Raw genomic sequence first — 22,282 nt, forward strand, 5'->3', positions numbered from 1 at the left:
GACTCAAACTCAACGTGCGTTTATTTACAGAACCCCGATTCTGTATATACAGTAGTGAGAGGAAGGGGGCACCGGGGGATCCAGAGAAAGGGAACCAAACTCTTCTGTTCACAGAGCCGGTCACTCGCACGTCCCAGATCAAACTCCACGCTGACGCTCCTCACAAACACACTCATCACCCAACAAGGGTCCAAGGTGAACAGCAGGAATCCGACTCAGCCGCCACCTTAAGTGGTGACCGATCAGATGAAGATGATGCAGCAGGTGAGTTGATTGTCAGCAGGTACATAGGAACACGAGAGAAGTACTGTCCAGGCAGGGAGGAGTGCAGAGAAAAGACACACACACACAATAACAAGCAGTGACAGGACGCCAGAGAGGACTGCAGGACCAAGACAATTTCCCAAAGAACCTCCTGCAATTAGACACATTTTTGGCAAAAGATTTGACTTCTTAAGAAATCAGTGGTGCTGGTTCAGTGTCAGGAGTGGGACAGCTGCCTAAGCCAGAGATTAGATCAGTATAGCATGGAAGCACGTTGGCACATAAGTGATTTAATACATGTATTACATTTCACATTTGTAATTGGTGCAGGCAGGTGCATGTTGGCTAAAATAACAGAAACACATTATTTTCTGTTAGAACTGAAGTAAACTAACTAATATTAAGAAAGTCAAGCAGTTTCTCTCGTGTGGACTTTGGTATCAGTTTAATTTCCATCTGTCTGTCTTTTTTGAAACATCAGCATCACCTTGGAGCACCTGAAAGAAACCAAGCCAGTCTTTGTTGGCAAAAACAAAACAACACTAATGCCATAAAACAAACACGCTTATAAGGACCTTGTGAAGCAAACGTTGGTGGTGACATGTTAATACTTTCTGTAAAATAAATAAATAAAGACTATTTGACTGCTCTACTATTTTTCTAGAGCCCCTGTCAGTCATGGGACCTTAGATTCGCCTCTGAGCAGGGGTGGGCACATGAGAAACTGGGAGGGCCACACCAGTAAGCTGAACTCTTATCTCTGTAGATCCTACAATTAACAGTACAGATGTTGCAATCAGGCAATGAAAATGTGAAATAGGCACAGTGAAAACACTAACATGAGAAACCACGACTAAGGAAAAGCAACAAGCAGAGATGTGTTCGGGTCAAGAAACACGAGGAGACATTAGACCATCTGTGCTTTGGTCTGGTGATGTCACGGTTCTGGGTCATTGTGACCCAGCATTTTGAGTTCTTGTGTTTTGGTAATATTTAATATTATGGTTTTTGTTGTGAGTCCCTGGTTGTGCCCTTGTGTTTATTGTCTTGTTCCCCAGTCAGTCATGTCTCATGTAACTCTGGTTCCTGGACTCTGTGTTCCCTCTGTTCTCTGTCAGTGTTGCATCTCTGAGTTCTGTCAGTTTATTTCCTGTTTTACATTGAAGGTCTTGTCTCATGTTAGTGTGTTCTGTTTTACTTCCTTGTCTTGCCCAGTTACTCCCAGCTGTGCTCTCCCTCTGTGTATTTAAGCCTCGTCTCCGCCTCTGTTAGTTGCTGGTTCGTCTGCGTGTCTTCCTGCCGTGTGTCTCTCCAGGTTCCACGTCTCAGGTTTTTGTTCCTTGCGTTATTATTTTGTAGCTGTTCCCAGTTTAGGTTTTTGTTAGCGTAGTTCCCTGCGATGCTCTGCTTTGATTTGTATTTTGCCTTTCGTTATTAATAAACTTTCTCACAGCTACGTTGCCATCCGTGCTTGGGTTTAGGTCCACATCCTTCATCTCCCGAGATGAGTCCAAATTTGAGATCTTTGGTTCCACTGTGTCTTTGTGCCATGCAGAAAAGGTGATAGGATGGTCTCTACATGCATGGTTCCCACCGTGAAGAGTGGAGGTGATGTGAGGAGGCTTTGCTGGTGACACTGTTGAAGATTTATTGAAAACTGAAGGCACACTGAACCAGCATGGCTACCACAGCATCCTGCAGCAACATGCATCCCATCTGGTTTGCATTTGGTTGGACCATCATTGATTTTTCAACAGGACAATGACCCCAAACACACCTCCAGGCTGTGCACGGGCTGTGACCAAGGAGAGCGATGGAGTGCTTTGCCAGATGGTCTGGCCTCCACAGTCACCTGACATAAACCCAGTGGAGATGGTTTGGGATGGACCGCAGAGTGAAGGCAAAAGGACCAACAAGTGCTCAGCATCTCTGGGAACTCCATCAAGATCATTGGAAAACCATTTCAGGTGACGACCTCATGAAGCTCAAGGAGAGAATGAAAGAGTGTGCAAAGCAAAGGGGGGGGGGGGGGCTGTTACGAAGAGTCTTAAATATGAAACATGTTTTGAGTCATTTCACACTTTTATGTTTACTGCATAGTTCCACATGTGTTCATTCATAGTTTTGATGCCTTCAGTGAGAATCTACAACGTAAGTAGTCGTGAAAATAAATGAACTATTAAATGAGAAGGTGTGTCCAAACGTTTGACTGGTGGTGTATATGTGTGTGTAACAATTCCCCACTCGCCCTGTGGGTGGTCTCTATTCTTCAAGCTCGGGTCCTCTACCAGAAGCCTGGGAGCTGGAAGGTCCTGCACAGTATCTTTGCTGGTTCTAGGCTCATTTAAACAGATCTCGGGTGTTGTTCCTGGGATGTGCTGGAGCCCCTCGCCCAGCTTGGGGGTCACTACACCGACTGCTCCAAATAACACTGTAGCCTTCACCCTCCACACACCAAATTAGTCAACACAGAACCATATAAGCCCATCTTTCTTCACCACAAGAACTGTGGGGCTACTCCTGGCACTGTGTTGCTTTTCTTACTCCCATTTTTAACATATCAGCCAATTCCTTCTGAACTATTTGTCTCTTATGTTCAGGCAATCCATAGGACTGTGAACACCCTGTCACTACAGCGTATATTTCAAAATGGTACTCCTGTGAGATTTATATGGCTGGAAAACCATATGCAAAGTGCTGTTGCAATGCAGCAGTTGCGATGTGCTCTCTGGACCTGTGTGAGATGATCATCACAACGGAGGGAGGCGGGAGTGGTGGAATTTGGCTCTGCAGTAGATCAAAAACGAAAGAAAACCATTAATCAACATATGAACATTACCTGATGCTGCTGAAGTGAAGCAGAGCAAAGTTACAGAGGTTTGATTACAGACACAGCTGAGAGTTTTGCAATTTTGCATAATTTTAAAAAGTTTAAATTTGTTCAGAAGCCTATTGAACAGCAGAAATTAGGTTTTATTTTCGGAAGTAAGTAAAAGTAAAAAAACAGCGGCCCACAGCACTGCAAACAACGGTAGACTTGTGCGTAACAAGCAAGTGAATAATGAAGAAAACAGACTTTTAGACGGGAAACTGTTGTTGAAGTACAGAGAGAGAGAGAGAGCTGTGCATGAAGTGTGGTGGAAGCAAAACAGCGAAAGTCAGAGTGAATTCATGAGGATGCCTATCAAATGTGAAGCGTAGTTTGCTGCTTCTTTTGCTGCTGGTTTGGTGAATTTTGGTTGGAGAGAGATCAAACCTGCAGCTCAGAATCAGCGCAAAAAGGGCGTAAACACAAAGCTCGACCCGCCGAAACATCAGAATCAGCGAGCTGTCGGCTTTCAGCCCCGACCATGTCCGTGCCGTCGGGTTGGACATCTCACTGATTCTGATTCGGCGGCTCCGGGCTTTGTGTTTATGTCTTTGTGCAGAATCCGTGTTCCTGCTCTCATTTACGGTTTTAGCTGTTTGGTGGTTGTTGAAATTTTAGAGGTTTAACCTGAGATTCTGGCTTTTCGGGCAAAATAAATTTATAATAAAAAAATCGATTCAGTTATTCGTCCCTCCTAAGCCAGGGGAGGAGCTGGACGTGTGGCCAGTCAGCATGCTGCTTCTACCCGGTGTTGTGCCAAAGTAGGTATCCCCAACAGAATTTGTTTCCCCTGTGCTGGGAGCACGCAGCAAGTACTGATGTTTTTATTTTGTGAAAAAGTGAAAAATTAGTATCATTACATTACCATTCAGTTTGAGGGTTACAACAGAAAATTATATATTTATTGCTCACGGGTATCAGATGGGATTATTTTAACAAACCATTAACATTTTGGCTGATAACTATTTTTATTCTCCTGTAACTTTACTATATAAAGAGCTAAATCCTCCAAAGTTTCAGGAGTAATGCGTCATAATAAGAAGTGTTTGTGAACAAAAAATCAGCAATGTGGGATACTGTTTGTCCGTGATTTACACAGGGGGAACAAATTGTGGCAGGATCAGCCTGATATTATTTGTATCCCACTATAACTTCGTTGTATAAAGAGCTAACATCTCAAAAATGTCAGGAGTAGTTAGTCATTATAAGAAGTGTTTGTAAACTAAAAATCAACAATGTGGGATACTGTTTGTCCGTGATTTGGACAGTCCAGCGTGTGCTCCCGATGCAGGGGAAACAAATTCTGTCGGGGATACCGAGTTTGGCACGAACAGCTGCACTCGCAGCCTTGGCTGGTCCGTCAGAGGCTGAGAGGAGGCGAAGCTGAAGGTGTGGGAAACCTTCCCAGATCATTTTTCCAACTTTGGTTCTGATGGTCCGGGGAACAGTCGCTTATTTTTATTTCATTTTTATCTATAATAACAATAATGATCTTACAGATTTTGAAAAAAATATTTCTATCTTTAAAAAGTCATGTTTGATACTCTGAACTAAACTTTTAAAATTAAATTTCTTCCGAAAATGTCTGAAAATGTGGCGAATCTGAAACTTAAAACGTGGAGCTTGTTATGACAGGTTGTACCGTTAACAAACAGCAGACAACGTGAAAACCGTTTAATCTGGAACACCGGAAGTTCCGACTGTTTTTTTTCCTTTAAACTGCGACCATTCCTCCCAGTAGCTTGACGAAGTCACTACATTTGGCTTCCTTAGCTCTCGACTGGCCGTGCGAGCAAACCCAGAGATATACGTTCGGGTACAGACTGAGGTAGTGCTGTTGTTTCTATCTGTATCAAACGCAGCCTGTCTGTGTTAGCAGGGCCTGAAACGCGCTAATGAATGACTAAGGCGAAGTTTGCTAACTTACAGCTAGCAGCAAGTTGGAAGCGTGGGGGTGTCCGTCGTACAGCTGGTCTCTGCGTTATATTGTCAGCGTGTTGTTATTACAGTTATTACCTACAACAACCAGCGGAAGACAATATAGCGTTTTATGCTGTAACAAAGGTGATAATTATGCATGTAAATGGAAATTACGAGCCACCCCGTCATTGTACCGTACATCACTGACAGTTTTGTTCTGATTTGACTGTCTGTCATAAAACTAAAGCGCCGTTGTGATCCGAGTATGTGGAGGAAGTATTTTCTCTGAAGGCTCGCTGTTAGAAATGTGCACTAATCAAGCTTTAGGTCAAGTCAGCCGCCAGACCTCCCTGACGACCTCTGCTCAGGTCAGTGTTGTCAAATCTCGCGAGAGGAGCTAGAGTTGAGAAGTCACATGAAATATATATTTGTTTATGTTCTTATATCTGCTCAGTTTCAAATGGCAATACAACCAACCGGGGGAAATATCACTTTATGAAGAGAAATGTGACACGTTTCATCAGAGTAGTGTAATGGGAGATCTGCATCATCCTTCAGATTACTTGGCAGCTCTGTTCTGTCACATCTTAAATGTACTCTGTTGGACTGAGATCTGGGCCCTACTCCAGGAAGGTAGCTAAAAATGAGTCTGTTAACTGTGAGGTGGTGACTGACAGACTATGTGAACGTAACATACTCGCTGGCAGATTTTCTTCCTGACTTATCCCTTCCTGCTGCACCTGAACCAGCTCTCTGACACTCTTTCCTCATTCATAAAGTCACTGCCAAAGTGCAGTTTGCTATTTTGTTATATCTGGTTTGCTTTTTTTGTACTTAACATAACTGCTTTTACAATAATTCACTCATATGTACAGAGACTTTTTAAGAATAAAATGTTTTGTCTCCATCTTTCTAACCCTGCCTCAGTAGATGATAATGCTTATGTCAGCCAGTTTTCCTGCAGTCATCATTCATGCTGTAATCAGTCACACTGATTGAGAAAAGGTCTGTCACATTAGGGAACTGGCACATGTTTGAGTGAAGACTAGGCTGAAGTTATTTTAAACTTAAATGGGATGAAATGTGTTTCAGAGCGAGTTGTTAAATGCAGGATGCTCAACTGTTTATGTTGAATTTGTTCACAAGTTAACATTCAGCCATTAAATGCTGGCAGAGTCTGAACCTCAATGTATTTTCCACTGAAAATATCCTAAATCAGTCACACACGGGCCAAAGTCTTTTTCAAAAATTATTATTAACAATATAATAACCTGAATTAAAAGGTTTGAGCAGACATGGTTAGTTGTCTGTATATTCAAGGAGAAATTAAAATAGGAATAAAAAACAGAATTAGGAATGTTGGCAAAGCAGCTATATAAGTGTTCAGTGTTCCAGTGTTATTAGACCCAACGTTCGATAATGGTCAGCTAATGGAGTTAACGACTTTTTCACCCTTTAGCATCATGTTGGCCAAGTGGTTAGCAAACAGAAACGTGTCTATTACGATGCTAAATCACTAAAGCTTATTTACTTGCTAATGCTAGCTTTTTTTCCTTACCAAGCACTAGTCATAACTGATCTCAGGACAGTGAAAGCAGACCCATTGGCAGCTTGTCTCGCAGGTTGCTCTCCCATCAGTTTACTGTCATAGACCAGTGGTTTATCCATAATGTACATGCACAAACCACCAGAACAACACTGCTGGCCTCTGAGCTTACTGAGCTCCAGCCGTTATCACTGTGAGAAAGACACGCTTTTAAAACAGATGCAAAGTACTGTTTCCTGTGAGATTTGAAATTTCCTTTGTCTTCATGTATCCTCATTTTTACATTGGACATTCAAGCAGTTCCTGCCTTGCTTGTCCTGACCGAACACGACTGACTCAAAGGGAATCGGTGTTCGTAGAGCGACTCGTTTAACCTTTTTTGGGGGAGGTATATTGCTCAGTTGTCAAACAAAGATGTGTTAGCATCTGACTTTTTTTTGTTATTTTCTGTTCTTAACAATCCTACAGGAAGTAAGCACTTTCAGAATAAAGCATGTACTTCTCTTTGTAGATGCCAGGGGCTGGTCCATGGGTGTGAGCCGACTGGATGTATTCTACCGAAGGCTGCTCCTCACCAAACTCTTCATTGGGGGATGGGGGAAGCCTGAAGACCTCAAGAGGTATGAAGCATCTTGTCATGGCCCTTTCACATAGGACGGGGCATGCACTGCGCTCTGAAACCCAATGTTTTCTATACGTGCACCAAACAATAACGGTTTCCCACCTGCGTTTAGCAAAGTGCAGCGCAAGTGTCCTGTCGGGGAGTACTACAGTTGTGCTAAATTCAACCACACAGTGAAGCCAACCACAGAAGAAAAGTTGATTCTTTGTGATATCACAATCAGAAAGGGTTTTATTGCCAAATGTTGAGCAGGTTTACAACATTAAGAAATTGCTGCAGTACTTAGTGCAAACATACTGTCATATAACGCTTAAATAAACATAAACATTAAAATTAAAAGTGCTAAGTAGATAGATATATACATGAGTGCAGGTGGTGATCAGTGCCAAACATGGAATGATGCAGTGAACACAGTGTAGGGTCATGTGTTAGTGGTGCCAACAGTCATATGGATATTGTTCATGAGTCCAACAGCAGAGGGGAAGAAGCTGTTCTTATGGCGAGAGGTGCTGGTGCGAATGGACCGGAGCCTCCTGCCTGAGGGGAGGAATTGTAGATGCCCACTTTACTCTACAGGGAGGGGCCATTTATATGGATACAGCGTAATAACATGGGAGCAGTTTGCTAACTGTAGCATGGGAGATGGGTGGTCTCGTTGGGTGTCTTGCATTGAAATCCACTGCAATGACCCGGTTACTGCGTTCACCAGATATCAACACAGTTTCGATCCACTCCTCACGTGTTAACCTCTTCGACATGTCAATGGCTGTGAACAAAGAGAAACTTGTAAATAACTCATGAAAGAATAAAGTTAGGTTGAAACCAAGCACACCATTGTTTTTCTTGTGACATTACCAATAAGTTTGATGTGTCACATGACCCTCTTCCTATTGAAAAAACAAAAGTTGTATCCAAGATGGCCGACTTCTAAATGATCACCATGGTCACCACCCATCTTGAGGAGTTTGCCCCTTCACATATACTAATGTGCCACAAACAGGACTTTAATATCACCAACCATTCCCTTGTTATTACGCTGTATCCATAGAAACGGCCCACCCTGTAGTTCTGATTTCTCAGACTTTTCTGATTTAGTACTCAGGTCAGATGAAATCATTCTTTAAAGTTACAGTAATGGATTACACAACATTTGGGAATACATTAGATGAAAGTATGTTTTGAAAAGTGTTATAACTAAATTTAAGGACATAATTCCTCCTCTGTTATGCTCTTCAGTACTGTGCACCACACAGTACCCAAACCCTACTCCCACATAGGTTGATCATCTCGTTAATAGACTTACATCCTCACTGTGTACGACTCTGGATATGCTGACCCAAAAACAAAACCTCAAATCACAAGTACTTGACTCTCTTATATCTTAAACACACATTGTAAAGCAGCTGCCTCATAAGCTTGAGAGGAAATGGTGTCTTAGTAATTTAGAAGATCTTCATTCAGCCTGGAAAAAGAGTTTGTTGCTGTACAAACAGCCCTCCGCACAGCTAGGGCATTTTCCTGCTCATCACGTATTGAAGAACAACCCTGAGTTTCTCTGCAGTACTGCTTTACAGACACACAGCTGCTTTTTCAAGAATTTTGGAAATTAAAAGGAAGGATAGGCCTATAATTAGCTAAGAGAGCTGGGAGGAGTGATGCACAGTTTAATTACTACCTCCTTAAAAGTTTGTAGCCCATCAGTGGCAGAGACTGATCATATTTAAGACTGAAGCATTAATTAATGGTAGTAATTATTTGGGCAGCTTTGAAGGAATTGAATCTAATAGACTTGATGGTTTGGAGGAAGTGATAGTTGACGTTAACTCTGGATCAGTCAGTGTCAGTCTTATGTAAGGCAGCTGGGGTTGGTTCTTCAGTCAGTGATGAACAGGAAGGTGTCTTAGCTTTTTTTTTTTTTTTTTTTTATAATTGTTGGTTTATCATTATTTTATATTCTAGGCTAAATGATCTTCTAAATTAGTGAGACCCCCCAAGAGGGACCCCCTCTTGATCCTCTACCTAATCACACGAGCCAAGGCATGAAAACGGGTGTGGGTCACAATTAGGGCTGCCTCGATTAGTCAACTAGTCACGATTACGTCGACTATCAAAATCGTCGACAACTGATTTAATAGTCGACGCCTCGTTTGAAGCTTTGTAAGATCCCAAAAGACGCAGGAATAAGTAGTAGGATTTAAGAGTGTAATAACGGACTGAAACAGAAGATGGCAGCACTGCATGTACAAGGATGCCAGCTGCCGTTAAACCTCGAAGAAGAAGAAGCTGTGTCCCAGAATTCATAGCGCGGCCCAGCTCAGTTTCCAACAATGGCGGCAGCTAGTTATTTTTAATATTACTCTTATTATTCTTTCTGGGTCACAAAATAAAGTTTAACATATTTTCAGGCGAGAATGTAGCTGTGTAAACCTCAAATATCTGCTCAGTTTATCAAGACACCACATATTTTCAAAAGCGCTCTGACGTTTTCGGAGACATCTGTTACCCACTAGCTCGATAGCTAGCCGGGGGCTAGGCTAACTAGAGCCGTGAGAACACCGGACTCCCGGCAAAACGTCTTTAAACCCACCGCAGTCTTTGGCAACTCAGGTTAAACATGTAATATAAGTCACTGAGATAACTTAAAAATGTTATTGTTTGGCTTTTTTTTTTTTGTATTTTATTTGTTCCTGAGTAAATCGGTTTGGCTGAGATTAAAGTTATAGTTTTTACACAGCTGAATAAATGTCAAGCAGACAGCTGATTATCAGAAGTGTGAGATGCTCGAGAATATACTCCGGTGTCCTGTTATATTTTAGATAGCAAGGAGTTTATTAAACTTCACCGAAACAATCTACAAATGTCATTAAAATTTAATAAACTATCATCTTGGTAGTACTTCATCAGGTGGTAACCTCCAGCTTACAGTGGAGCAGGTCGTGGATGAGATCAGCACGTCCTCAGCTGCAAACTGATGCGTCTGTTTGTTTTGTAGAATCTTTGAGTTTCGAAAGTTAATTGGAGACAGAGAGAAGTGCAAGTCTCTGGTTCCTAACGACTATCCCGTTTATATAAACAAGGTACATCATTTATTTCCTCTTTTCCTTCTTGTGCTGTTTTGTTTTTGTATTATTAGTTATTATTTGTGTGTTTGTGTGCAGACAGAGGAGCTTGCTGACTGTCATGTCCAAGAGGGCTTCTTTATCTCTCCTCTGGAGCATTTGGTTCCTGGGATCCTGCCACAAGAGGCTATAAAGGCCAGGTACAAGAGGTGCTATTGTTTGCCACTGCAATGAAAGAGAGACAGAGAATAGACAAGATTTTTACAAACCAGTTCAGGTTCATCTGTTTCATTCAACAATCCACTTTTGCTCTTCTCATTCTGCGTCGCCACCATGTGCGTATGTAAACAAAGGCACTGCGCACGCGCGTTTTACCCATATTCTATCGTGATATTTGATTTTCCTATCGTTGCCCAACATTACACTGGTATTACTGTGAGCGGTATGATATGGCCCAGCCCTAATTAAAGATATAGTTTAATGTGCCATGTTCTGCTGTCCATCTGAGGTTATATTTGCTGAATTTGGAGCTAGCCACATGGATTGTTAGGGCTGAAATGTAAGCTGTGTTTGTGTTGAAAATGTTTGAAGAGGATTTACTTATGCTGTGGGAATGCTGCCTGTACACCTGCAGGTCTCATCGTTTGTGTTGTTTCAGGTTCCAGTTCATAGTTCCTAAGAGATGGCAGAAGAACAGACCAGTATGTATCCACTTAGCTGGGACTGGAGACCATGTAAGACTCTTACCTTTATTTTATATGAATGTGCTCCCAGGCATCCACAGAACTCATAATGCTGACACAAATACTTATAATACCAAACCAAAAAAATAAAACATTGTGCTGATGGATTTCTGTCTTTGCCTCAGCAGCTTTTTCTTTATCAGGTAGACAAACAGTTGTAGTTGTAACTTCTTTACACTGACAGAAGCAGAGTTTGACTGGTCCAGACCATTTAAGATCAAAGTGGGCCGTATGTTGACACCCCTGGAGTAAAGGCCACTGACAATCTTGTTTTCCTTTGAAATCAACTCAAGTCCTCTGACTTATGAAGAAGAACGTAGTATGTTTAGTGCTGTTGCTCATTTGAGGTCATATTTACATAATTATAGAAGCTATTGGGGCCAGATGATTCCTCAGACCTAAAACTCGTGCTGTGTTTTTGACATTACTGCAAGAAATCCTCAGAAGTTGAACAGCAGACTTGGTTCAAGGTCCAGATTTACTGTGGAAGCAGAGAAACGCGTCAGACGAGAAGATTTAATAAATAAATGGTGTCAAAATGTGTGGTTAACCCTGGAAACTGACCCCAACAATCTGTAGGAGGAGATGTCACTGTGATGATGACCTTTGGAATGCTGTCTCTATCCTTGTGTTTCTGTAACCTGCAGTTCTTCTGGCGTCGGCGGACCCTGATGGCTCGGCCCATGATCAAAGAGGCAGGGATGGCGTCATTACTTCTGGAGAACCCTTATTATATCCTTCTGTTGTCTTTAACAACAACATCGTTTGTTGTTAACTTTCTTTCAAAGTAACTCACGACAAACTCAGTCAGTGTGTACAAACCAGTACGATGGGCTGTCGCTGCTGCTGCTGATGAAACAAGCACATGACAAACATGCTGTGGAAAGTTTCTGTAATAACCTGTCTGTAAACAGAGTGTGCACTACGAGCCACATTCACCTGTTCAGTCACACATTCATCGAGCACTTCTGTTACAGACACGTCCACACTTGGATGCATCGATTCACGATCCTGCCCGAGGACATTTGTAGATCAGAGGAGCTGGGCATCGATCCAGTGACCTGATTAGAAGATTTATTGTTGTTTTTATTTAATGTCTACCACAAACGTTCCTTGACTGATGCTTCACATGGTTATCGAAAACCCAGAGACCAACTGTAAGTTGACTTGACTGATTAAAACCAGTTTGGTTGTTGGTTTGGAAAATTTAATCGATTTTAAAAAAAGTGATTTTTAACTTTGTGAAAGAACAAAGATTCTCATTTAGTTCTCATGTTTGCAACAAGAAGGAGAAAAGAGGCAGAAACGCCTTCAATGTTTCCAAATCAGATTTATGGGCTGATTCAAATACCTGTTGGCTTTATTTACATTTTAAATGCACCACTAAGGCTGTCGCTTTCAAGCATTGTTTGTTTCTAAACTGATTCATTTGACAACGCAAGACTGTGTGAGACACACTGAGCTGTTGGACGTTGTTACAAAAACAGACTTTACGGCTCGATTTTTCTCAAAGTTCAAATGAATGTATTGTAAATTGAATATAGATATCATTTGAGTGTTTTAGACGATCCAGTCTAAAAAATGTGTCGGACCTGTTTGTGATGGGCGGGGCTTTGATCCTGGAATCAACAGTCCTGCTTCGCTGGCTGGAGAGGGAAGGATACTGGCCCCTGGGAATGACGGGCATCTCTATGGGAGGATATGTAAGTCAAAGAGACTTATTCAGCAAACAGTTAATGTTTCAAATAACATTTTACCACTAAATGTTTAGTTGTCATCTTGTTATACGACAGAGCAGCATCTTATTCCAACTTTGTTTTATTGATTTCAGCCACGACATACAAAGTTAGCAACAGCAAACCCCCATCCCGAATTCTCCCCCTGCCAGGTCCACACGAGACAAGACACCGCAGAGATCCAGTCTCAGGACCCATACACATAACAAGCATGACAAAAAGGACCAAACTAAACAAAAGGAAAAAAATAAATAGATAAATAAAGTAAAAATAAGATCAAATAAAAAAACACCAAACTTATAACGTAGCCTCGCTCAGCTCACTTCAGTCTCAGGAAGTAAGGTGATGGTGTCCACCGGTAAGAGAAATGATTTCCAGGTTTTGTTACATTTCCTAATAGAACCTTTGAGAGAGAATCTAAGTTTTTCTAAGTTTACGTTAAAGAGTACATCCCTCACCCAATGGGCTCATGTTGGGGGGTGGGGAAGCTTCCACTTCTACAGAACAAGCTTCCGAGTTCGTAAAGTGGGACAGAGCAGCATCCTGGTTTCATTTGGGGAAAGAAACTTGAAGCCCGGTGTTATCTCTCTAAAGTGTGTCACTTGTGTGTCTTTGTATCCAGATGGCGTCCCTGGCAGTGACCAACTGGCCCAAACCCATCCCTCTAATTCCCTGTTTGTCCTGGTCCACAGCCTCCAGTGTGTTCACCACGGTAACGAGCAGTTCTACCTGCTGCACATCTATGAGGACACGTTCACTTATTATTGCTGTCATACTGTTTCTGCAAAGCTGATGTTACTGATCCAATACTAGTGTTAAATTCATGCTTCAGAGTCTGAATGCAGCTGAAACTGGGAGTCAAATTTCTTCAGTTTATCAAAGTCAGATAAGACTGATTGATACTGGTTGATCTGACATTTATTGATCTTTCAGGAGTTTATTTGTATGTTTATCTGATCATTTCTTGAGCAGGAGGAACAGTTAATGACTGAAGTGTGTGTGCGTGTGTGTGTGCGTGTGTGTGCATGCATGTGTGTGTGTGTGTGTGTGTGTGTGTGTGTAGGGTGTGCTGAGTAAAGCAGTGAACTGGACGCAGCTGGAGAAGCAATACGCAATTAATTCCAGGTATGAAGAGGAGATCATCAAGCTGCTGGAGTACTGTGGGGTAAGTGTTCCTGCACTTTCACAGGAGTACAGAATATTACTCAGATTACTTTCACAACTGTATGAGTACAGTGACTGGAAAAAGTATCCGTGTATTCTTTCATCGCTCCGTCTGCACACACTGATATGCTGGTAAAATGTTTTTTGCAAAGATTGAATTTTTCTTTATTTACTAAAATAAGAAGTTAAGTGTGAAACTGTGCTTGTTGTGTTTGTGGTGTTCTTGTGTCATACGTGTAACACATACATGACTACACTACATCTTTTGCTGCGTGTCCACTGCTGGTAGGCTGATTCCTTTAAGATGGGTCCCAAACTTGTAACGAATGTGGACGAGCATTTCCACGACCTGTCTAAAGACCACAAACTGTCAGTGAGCCAGTGCACCAGAGTGGACGGAGGAAGTGACTGCGGCGGGGCCACAGGTGGAGCAGAGCATCTGTTATCGCTGGGGAACAGTGTTGGAGCGAGCTTCGAAACTCTGCCAACGTGAGTGTTCGATAACTAAACCTGCTGATGTGTTGGAATTTTTGGAGTTTGCATTTTGTCCAGTTATTAGTCGACGTTGCTTCTTTTTCTTTTTTAAATGACTCATCCAGCTCAGTCACAGGAGGCTCCAGGCTGACAGAGGGGGTCAGCCAGCACATGTGCTGGGCAGCTTGCTGGCCTGATTGTTGGCTCAGACAGTGAGACGAACCATGAATCACAAAAAAAGATGACATATTTTTCACTGCTTTGCAAGGACTTTGAATTGATTTGTTAAACCAGGAGAAGAAGCTGTCTTTGACTCCAAACTGAGTGTGGTACCTTAGCATTGCCTCTGTCCCGCACAGGTGGGCGTGGCTTTGCATCTCGTTTTCCTCAGTAATGTTTATATGAACTGAACTGCAGCCGAACAATGTGTACTTTTTTCAGGCTTTTACTCACATTTCCACAGAGAGATTGGTAAACAATGAAACTCGTGTGTAATCACACATTAATGCTGCATTGTTAGAGTTCGGGTGTTTCCATGTTTGGCCTTTTAAGACTTGCTGCTGATTTGAAAGAACGATGCTGTCGAACATCTGGTTGAGCATCTGTTGCATGTTTCAAACAGTGCACAGTAATATGCAATTTTCCATCAGTATAAACCTTTATGGCTACAGTATCAACAAATATGGACGTCCAGTATCGTGCAAAAGTCTTGAGCCATTTCCATTTTCCTGTTTTGCTAGGAAAATGTGAAAAAGGGGCAGAAATGTGAAATGCATTCACTTAATAGTATACAGTGTAGAGATGGACCGATCCGATATTACGTATCGGTATCGGTCCGATACTGACCCAAATTCCTGGATCGGATATCGGCGAGAAATAAAAAAATGTAATCCGATCCATTAAATATCAAAAAAGCACCTCACAGAACTTGCTACATGGTGTAACCTGGCTCATAACCGTAGCACGTTGCTGTAGTGTGGTCACGTGATAGAGCGGCTGTGTGGAGCTTTGCTAACAAACCAGCATTTCATCTCCGAGGAAGTTTTCCCAGAGAGAAGTAAAGCAAGTGTGTAAGTTCATCTCTGAATGTTTGTAAAGCATTCCCACGTTAAGCTTAACAACCGATATATGGAGCGACTGCCTCTCTCTCTCTCTCTCTCTCTCTCTCTCTCCTGCTGCTGCTTCAATCATAAACTGATCAATGATCAGCTGATCGTCTCTCTTCTTTGTTTTTGGCTCACTTCTCACCAGAAGAGGAAACCAGCGGCTGAACAACAGCAGCATGTTTAAGCTTGATCAGCTGTTGTTAGAATTTATTTAATATTATTTCTACACCAGGATCTTTTTCTACAGCTGACGTAACTGTGCAGGGGCGGAGCTAGCAAAGTTTAGCCAGGGGGGCCGATAGGGCATGAACAGGGAAAAGGGGGCACAAAGACATACTTTTCTTTCTTATTCTCATTTAAAATGTCGAGCTTTTAATAAATAATTATCTGAATCTGACACCCAAAGTTTTAATCTGATGTAAAATGTATAGAAGTCCATTACTGTATATAGTAACTGTTAAGTCTAATATACCCTAGTAAGCTATACTACTTTTTCCTTTGGGAAGATACCATCTGTGAATTCTGCAGTTCTGTTGAAGAAAGATGTTGAATCTATTTAATTATTCTTGAAAAATAATTTATTTCTGTGCATTTTCTTTTCACCCTGCATCAAATTAAATTTGATTACATCGATTAAGCATCATGAGGTGGAGGGTGTGGGGTGGTTCCCTATTTTTTTTTTTTGCTGGGAGTTTGCAGCCCTATTAGTTAGGTTGCTTGATATTTCTGCTAAGTACTCTTTAAAATACCAGAATAGGGAGGATGGAGCAGGTTTAAGTTTATTAGATTGGTATTACTGAACTATGAAATATTTTGGGCGCAGTGTATTTTTTTTTTTACATACAGGTATAACAGAATAGCTTTAGTGTTGTTATTTATTTAAACTTGAGTATAAACTTATACAAAATGCAGCAAGATATTAAAAATACGTTTTATTGATTAAAAAACACTATATCGGATTCATATCGGTATCGGCAGATATCCAAATTTATGATATCGGTATCGGACATAAAAAAGTGGTATCGTGCCATCTCTAATACAGTGCACTATAGTATACAGTGCATTATAGTATACAGTGCACTATAGCAGTGGTCTCCAACCTTTTTTGCGCCACGGACCGGTTTATGCCCGACAATATTTTCACGGATCGGCCTTTAAGGTGTCGCGGATAAATACAACAAAATAAAACTAGTACCGGTACCGAAAAAAAGAAGATTTATTCCTAACACACGTGAAAAGACCCAGGAAAACCGAGTTAAGGATAAAAACGATAACAAAATAACGCTGAAAACCAATAAAAACCCTGAAAACTATACATTTCACACCTGAGCCTCAACTCTCGCGGCCCGGTACCAAACGACTCACGGACCAGTACCGGTCCGAGGCCCGGGGGTTGGGGCACGCTGCACTATAGTAAACAGTATGGAAAATAATAACTTGATCAAGTGTGCCAAGCTTCTGCAGGCAGCTTCCACAGCCACAAACATTTGACCGAAGGATGCAATGAAGTGATATCATTAATGGAATAAGAAGAAGCAAGTCTTATCCCCAGTGAGAATGTTTCATTATTAAGGGACGTAAAACCGTTTTTACATGGTCATTTTTTTCTGTCTCCTTAGAGCTCTTGGTGGATATAACACACACGGGAGAAGGACGGATGCTGCCGAACGTTGTCGTCCATCTTTACACAAAGAATCTATAAGTTTCATGAAGGGAGTGATGGATGAGTGTACGCACATGGCCAACTTCTCTGGTGAGTGCTGCAGTGAAGGATTACACCTCTGCTTAAAGAAGAAGAAGAAGAACACTTGATTAATCCCTGTGGTCAGAGTTGCTCCCAGACATGAAGAACAGTAACTGGATAAAACAACATGTTACAAAGTTACAATATATATACACAAGTAGCTCAATTCTACATGTGCCAGTATATAACACAAATGTGTATGGTTGTTGTCAGCAGCACATCACAGCCGTCAGAAATGGTTTTGACCAATAAGGTTGCAGGTGGTGTTGTTTGTCCATCGGCGATCGTTAGAGTTGGCGTGTGATGCGAGCGTTGGCTGCTGACGTTTGATGAATTGAAGGTCGCGCTGCTGACAAAGTTGTGATGGTCATACTGGTTTGTTTGTTGCCATTAAAGTGGATACTGGAGCGTGGCACAATGAGTGAGACAACTGACGCCAAAACAGAAAGATGGACAACGACACCACGAAGCCGTTGGCTTGTAAAATTGAAACCGTATAGAAGGAATATCAGCCAAGTGTGAAAAGAATTAAGAGACTCGCAACAAGCTCATGAAAAACGATGTTCACCTCAGATTAGAGAAACTTTTTGGCACCTGTGGAGCCTTTGTTTAATCTGGTTTTACACATGAAGTGTCAGTTTTCTGCTCATTGCTAAAATAGAGACTTGTCCCACCTGTGTCCTGTGTCCTTGGGCCGTATGTAGACGGTTCCTTACGAGCTCTTCTGTCTCTGTTACTTGAACACAATCTCCAGCGTGATTATTTTTACTTTTAATATTGTGTTCAAAGGATTTATTGAATGTTTGATACTGAAACACCATCAACAGGCGTAGAAGATCAATTCTGCTGCTGATTGAACAACACAGGGATTGTAATCATTCTCCAGGATTATCATTGTGAAGCTAGAACACTATGAGGGAAACAGGATGACCTTCGTCCTGGCTTATACAAGAAGGTGTGAGGTGAGAGGAGGCACAGGTCCTCCTCCACCTGGCCTTTAATCAGACTGCAGAGGACCCAGCTGATCTTCAGTCATGTTTAACAGCTCACTGTTCCTGCTGTGTCTACCACCCTCTTCTGGCAGATAAGATTTGCATGTGTTTTGCACAAAAGTGAAAGAATGTTGTGTAGATGTCCCTGTGTTTCCCTCTCTGCTGCAGTTCCTGTAGATACCGGTCTCATCGTTGTCGTCCAGGCCAAAGAGGATGCATATGTGCCCCGAACAGGAGTCCTGAGTCTGCAGGAGATCTGGCCAGGCTGTGAAGTCAGATATCTGAGAGGAGGACACATCAGTGCATACCTATTCAAACAGAATATATTCAGGTAAAGTTAGAGTGTTGAAAATGATCAAAAAGGTGTTTTTTAAGTTTCTCATTTATGCCTAATTAAACTGTACTCACACAAAAACATGCAAAATCTGAGAATACGTCGCTGGCAACACACAATCCATATTTATCTGCTCTGTTCTATAAGCTCTAGTTTTGAAACGTTGCTGTTTTATAGCAGAAAGTTGACATTAGTAACAATACAATGAGCGTTATGGACCAGACTAGATGTCAATACCTGAATGATATCTCCACTGTACTAAATATGACGTCAAATTCAAAGAAAAATCTAGAAATTGTTCAGAGGAGCCAAAGTTGTTTGTAGAAGTGTCACAGCTGCACTTCCTGATTCAGGCGTGGTACATATAGACAGATAACTCTGGCTGTGGACAGTTTAACATGTCTGAGAATATTCGTTAAACTGTGGCTGTTGTCTGGTTAATGGGGGCGATCGTGGTTCAAGAGCTGGGAGTTCGCCTTGTAATCGGAAGGTTGCCGGTTCGAGCCCCGGCTTGGACAGTCTCGGTCGTTGTGTTCTTTGGCAAGACACTTCACGCGTTGCCTACTGGTGGTGGTCAGAGGGTCCGGTGGCGCCAGTGTCCGGCAGCCTCGCCTCTGTCAGTGCGCCCCAGGGTGGCTGTGGCTACAATGTAGCTGCCATCACCAGTGTGTGAATGTGTGTGTGAATGTGTGGATGACTGGATGTGTAAAGCGCTTTGGGGTCCTTAGGGACTAGTAAAGCGCTTTACAAATACAGGCCATTTAATCTGATGTTTGAGTTGGGCCACCCTCACAGTATTTCACACATTTCATCATTTTTATGTACATGATTTGTTTGTCATGGACACCTTTGCTATGTTAACGTTACCTGTTTCATTTCCAGACAGGCCATATATGATGCCTTTGACAGATTCTGCGTGAAGTATCCCAACCTGCACTAGCCGCTGGGGGCCTGACTGGACGTTTGCCTTCACGACAATCAGTGTGGCAGCTGAGATCTTTTGTTGTGAGGCACGTGTGACATTTACAGGGTAGCCTCAGAGAAGGTGGAGCTGAGCACGACTCTTCCTGTTTGTATAAGGGTGTGTGATCTAGGTGTGCGACAAACCTCACCGTGCACAACTGAAACTGTAGCAGTTTAAAATGTTATGTGTTGTGAAAGAAACATCCAGGTCTCCAGTTTCAGTTTGATAACTGCTGGTGATCATTAATAGCACTGTGTGTTTCCCAGCTGTTATTGCTCCTGTTTCACCAGGCTGCAAGTGTCCTGCTGTATTCCACTTCTCTTCCTTGTCTGACGCAACCTTGGATGTGATACTCGAGCCGAGCCATTCCATATGAAATCACAGAGGTTCCTCAGAGCTGGCCAGTTTATGTTGGACTGACTTTAGCATATTTGATGAAACCATTAAAGATTCTTACTGAAAATTGTTACGGTTGTACAGGTCCCTGAAATTCTTAGGAGCTGGTTGAAATCTGGCACTTTTTTTATTTTGATGCTCACGTTTAAATGTCCGATGATCACATGAACTTTTCTGGGCTGAAAGAAACATTGAGTACGAGATGTGGGATAAAAGACCGTGGGAACGCCGCTCGATCGTTTTTCCCTGGAATGTTGTCCTGATGTCACATGAATCAAATTTAAAGGAAGCTGAAGTAAATGTTCAATCACAACAAAGTTTGATGGTAACCCAACAGAATGTAAGTTGATGCTTTGTTCTGTGTCCACTGTGCTGGTGGACTTTGAGGTTAACTGGCTTCACTGTGTTTGCTGTGCTGCTCACACATGTAACGTGGAAACAAATAAATCTCCTTTCTGACAATTTCAGCACATTTCTTCTTCTCTTAGCTGCTCCTGTCGATATATTTCAGCCTGTATTTTTGTAAGAACTATAACAGTGTGGACAACAGGACCCTGTGATTGTCTGTTATTAATATTACTGACTCCACCTCTGAACTCTGTGGGAAAAACGTAAGTTGGAAGAACATTGTTATTCAAAATTTAATCACAGTGTGTGCATTATGATAGAAATGGACGATGAACAGGACACTGAGTGCTCCTTAGAGGCTGAAACTCGATGTCTCAGACAAATCTGTGGAAACAAAGATCGCCATCATTCACTTTCAAATCAGCACATTTTTGGACCATTTCCTCCGATTTCAATGTCTGAAAAAGGACTAAAAGTGGGTGGGCCATTTTAAAAACATAGTATAGTAAGTATTTAAAGCAGAAATTTCACATTGTTATAAATTTCTACCGTATTTTCTATCGTATAATTTTCCTACCATGTTGGAGCAGGAGGGTTGGTGACCCACCATGCTGTATTTGGACCTACTACATCAGAGCATTGGTGTTAAAATAGTGATGTCGCTCTATAATGACTGACTTTGAGGAAGATCATTGAGTTTAGTGAAAGAAATGTTACTTCTAATTGTAATTATGAACTATGTGCAGATATTCTTGATGCCATTACAACTGCTGAACAGTACAGACGATGTTTAAATCGCCACACCTCACTGGAAGTGTTTTATTTCTATTGTTTTCTTTTAAGTGCTTCACATGTGAACTGTGTTGTGTGTCATACATGACTTCTGTTGTTTTGTTTCTTAGATTTCTCATTTCTACACTTGCAAAAATAAAATCCAAATTTTATTTTGGAAGCCTGGATCAGCATTACAGGATTTGTTCAGCCTGCTCGAGCTGATAACGCCCGATCGCTGTGTGCAGTTTCTTTCTCACAGGTCATCACTGGAGCGAACACTCACTCACTACTTAAGTGCATGGATGGGTGTTTATGTGTATCATAGATTTCAGTTATAAACCACAGACTTTATAATGAAGCAGCTTCTCTGGTTGAATCCTGAGATATCAGATTTCTCCAGAGAGCCGCTGTCTTACAGCCTCCGACTACCTATGTGGTCTCCGTTAGGGGGGCAGAAGAGGCCCCAGCCCTCCATGCACCAGCGATCTGCAACAGCTGATCCCGGGAAACACCGACGTTCCCAGCATGGCTGAGAGACAGAATCTGTCCACTGTGACCTTAGTGATGTGCAGTATAGATGTGATACCAAGTAAATGTATGTCCAGTGTTGCTGATACTTTTAATCTATAAAAGCAGCTTCTGTAGGGGAGAGCAGTGCATCATAACTTATGACATGAATCATAAGTTTGCAACTTCTGCAGACATTTTAATGACCACTCAATCACTGTGATTCTGCAACAATGAGTTAATAAAAACACACCTGAGCTTTTCATTTTAAACGTTTTGTAGACCTGAAAGGTACGTGTGCCTGTCTGCAGAGCACAATGTATGAAATGTGCCAGAGGCTATAAATGAAATGGACCTGAAAATATTTCCTTAACTGTTCACCAAAGCCTGCTGCATCTTACAGTGAAAGAATGATGTCGATGCTCCAAATAGATTTAGAAACAAACCGTTGTTTGAGGGCAAGTCAAGGCAGTTCACCTCTACTCAGTTATGGTGCATAAGCCATATATCTTTAATAATTCATATTTTAATTATGAACTGTCAACACTTGAAGATTCCCCCATCTCCTCTGAACAGAACGGTCTAAGAATGACCGCTCTAGCCCCTACGGTTAGGAAATCATGGCCATTCGTTCGAGGGGAATCCATAAAACCAGGAAGATTCAAATTGAATATTCAGAGTGGTTGACTGACATCCTGTGTGTCTCTGTGCATTTGTGTT

General features: G+C 41.9%; 1 protein-coding gene across 3 annotated transcripts; it reads left to right on the forward strand.

The window, feature by feature from the left end:
* Positions 1–4,455: 4,455 nt before the first annotated feature.
* On the forward strand, positions 4,456–20,395 carry abhd18 (abhydrolase domain containing 18). 3 transcript variants are annotated; one of them, XM_006803667.3, is made up of 14 exons: positions 4,456–4,522; positions 7,111–7,219; positions 10,214–10,298; positions 10,380–10,480; positions 10,939–11,014; positions 11,671–11,755; positions 12,153–12,180; positions 12,588–12,726; positions 13,382–13,471; positions 13,823–13,924; positions 14,213–14,412; positions 17,123–17,256; positions 18,408–18,570; positions 19,456–20,395. In XM_006803667.3, exons 2-14 carry the CDS (start codon positions 7,128–7,130, stop codon positions 19,511–19,513), a joined length of 1,353 nt encoding a protein of 450 aa, XP_006803730.2. In that variant the 5' UTR covers positions 4,456–4,522; positions 7,111–7,127; the 3' UTR covers positions 19,514–20,395. The 3 variants fall into 3 exon arrangements, with proteins under 3 accessions (XP_006803730.2, XP_006803728.2, XP_006803729.2); XM_006803665.3 differs by lacking the exon at positions 4,456–4,522 and adding an exon at positions 4,803–4,961; XM_006803666.3 differs by lacking the exon at positions 4,456–4,522 and adding an exon at positions 4,817–5,421.
* The last annotated feature ends 1,887 nt before the right edge of the window (positions 20,396–22,282 follow it).

The sequence above is a fragment of the Neolamprologus brichardi genome, chromosome 2, assembly GCF_056152115.1.
Source record: "Neolamprologus brichardi isolate AB-2024 chromosome 2, ASM5615211v1, whole genome shotgun sequence".
NCBI classification, from domain to species: Eukaryota; Metazoa; Chordata; class Actinopteri; order Cichliformes; family Cichlidae; genus Neolamprologus; species Neolamprologus brichardi.

Coding starts and splice junctions, on each gene's coding strand:
- abhd18 (XM_006803667.3), top strand. CDS start 7,128: ATGGGTGTGAGCCGACTGGATGTATTCTACCGAAGGCTGCTCCTCACC. Junction 12,727..13,381: donor GCATCTCTATGGGAGGATAT/GTAAGTCAAAGA, acceptor CTTTGTATCCAG/ATGGCGTCCCTGGCAGTGAC. Junction 14,413..17,122: donor AGCTTCGAAACTCTGCCAAC/GTGAGTGTTCGA, acceptor CTGTCTCCTTAG/AGCTCTTGGTGGATATAACA.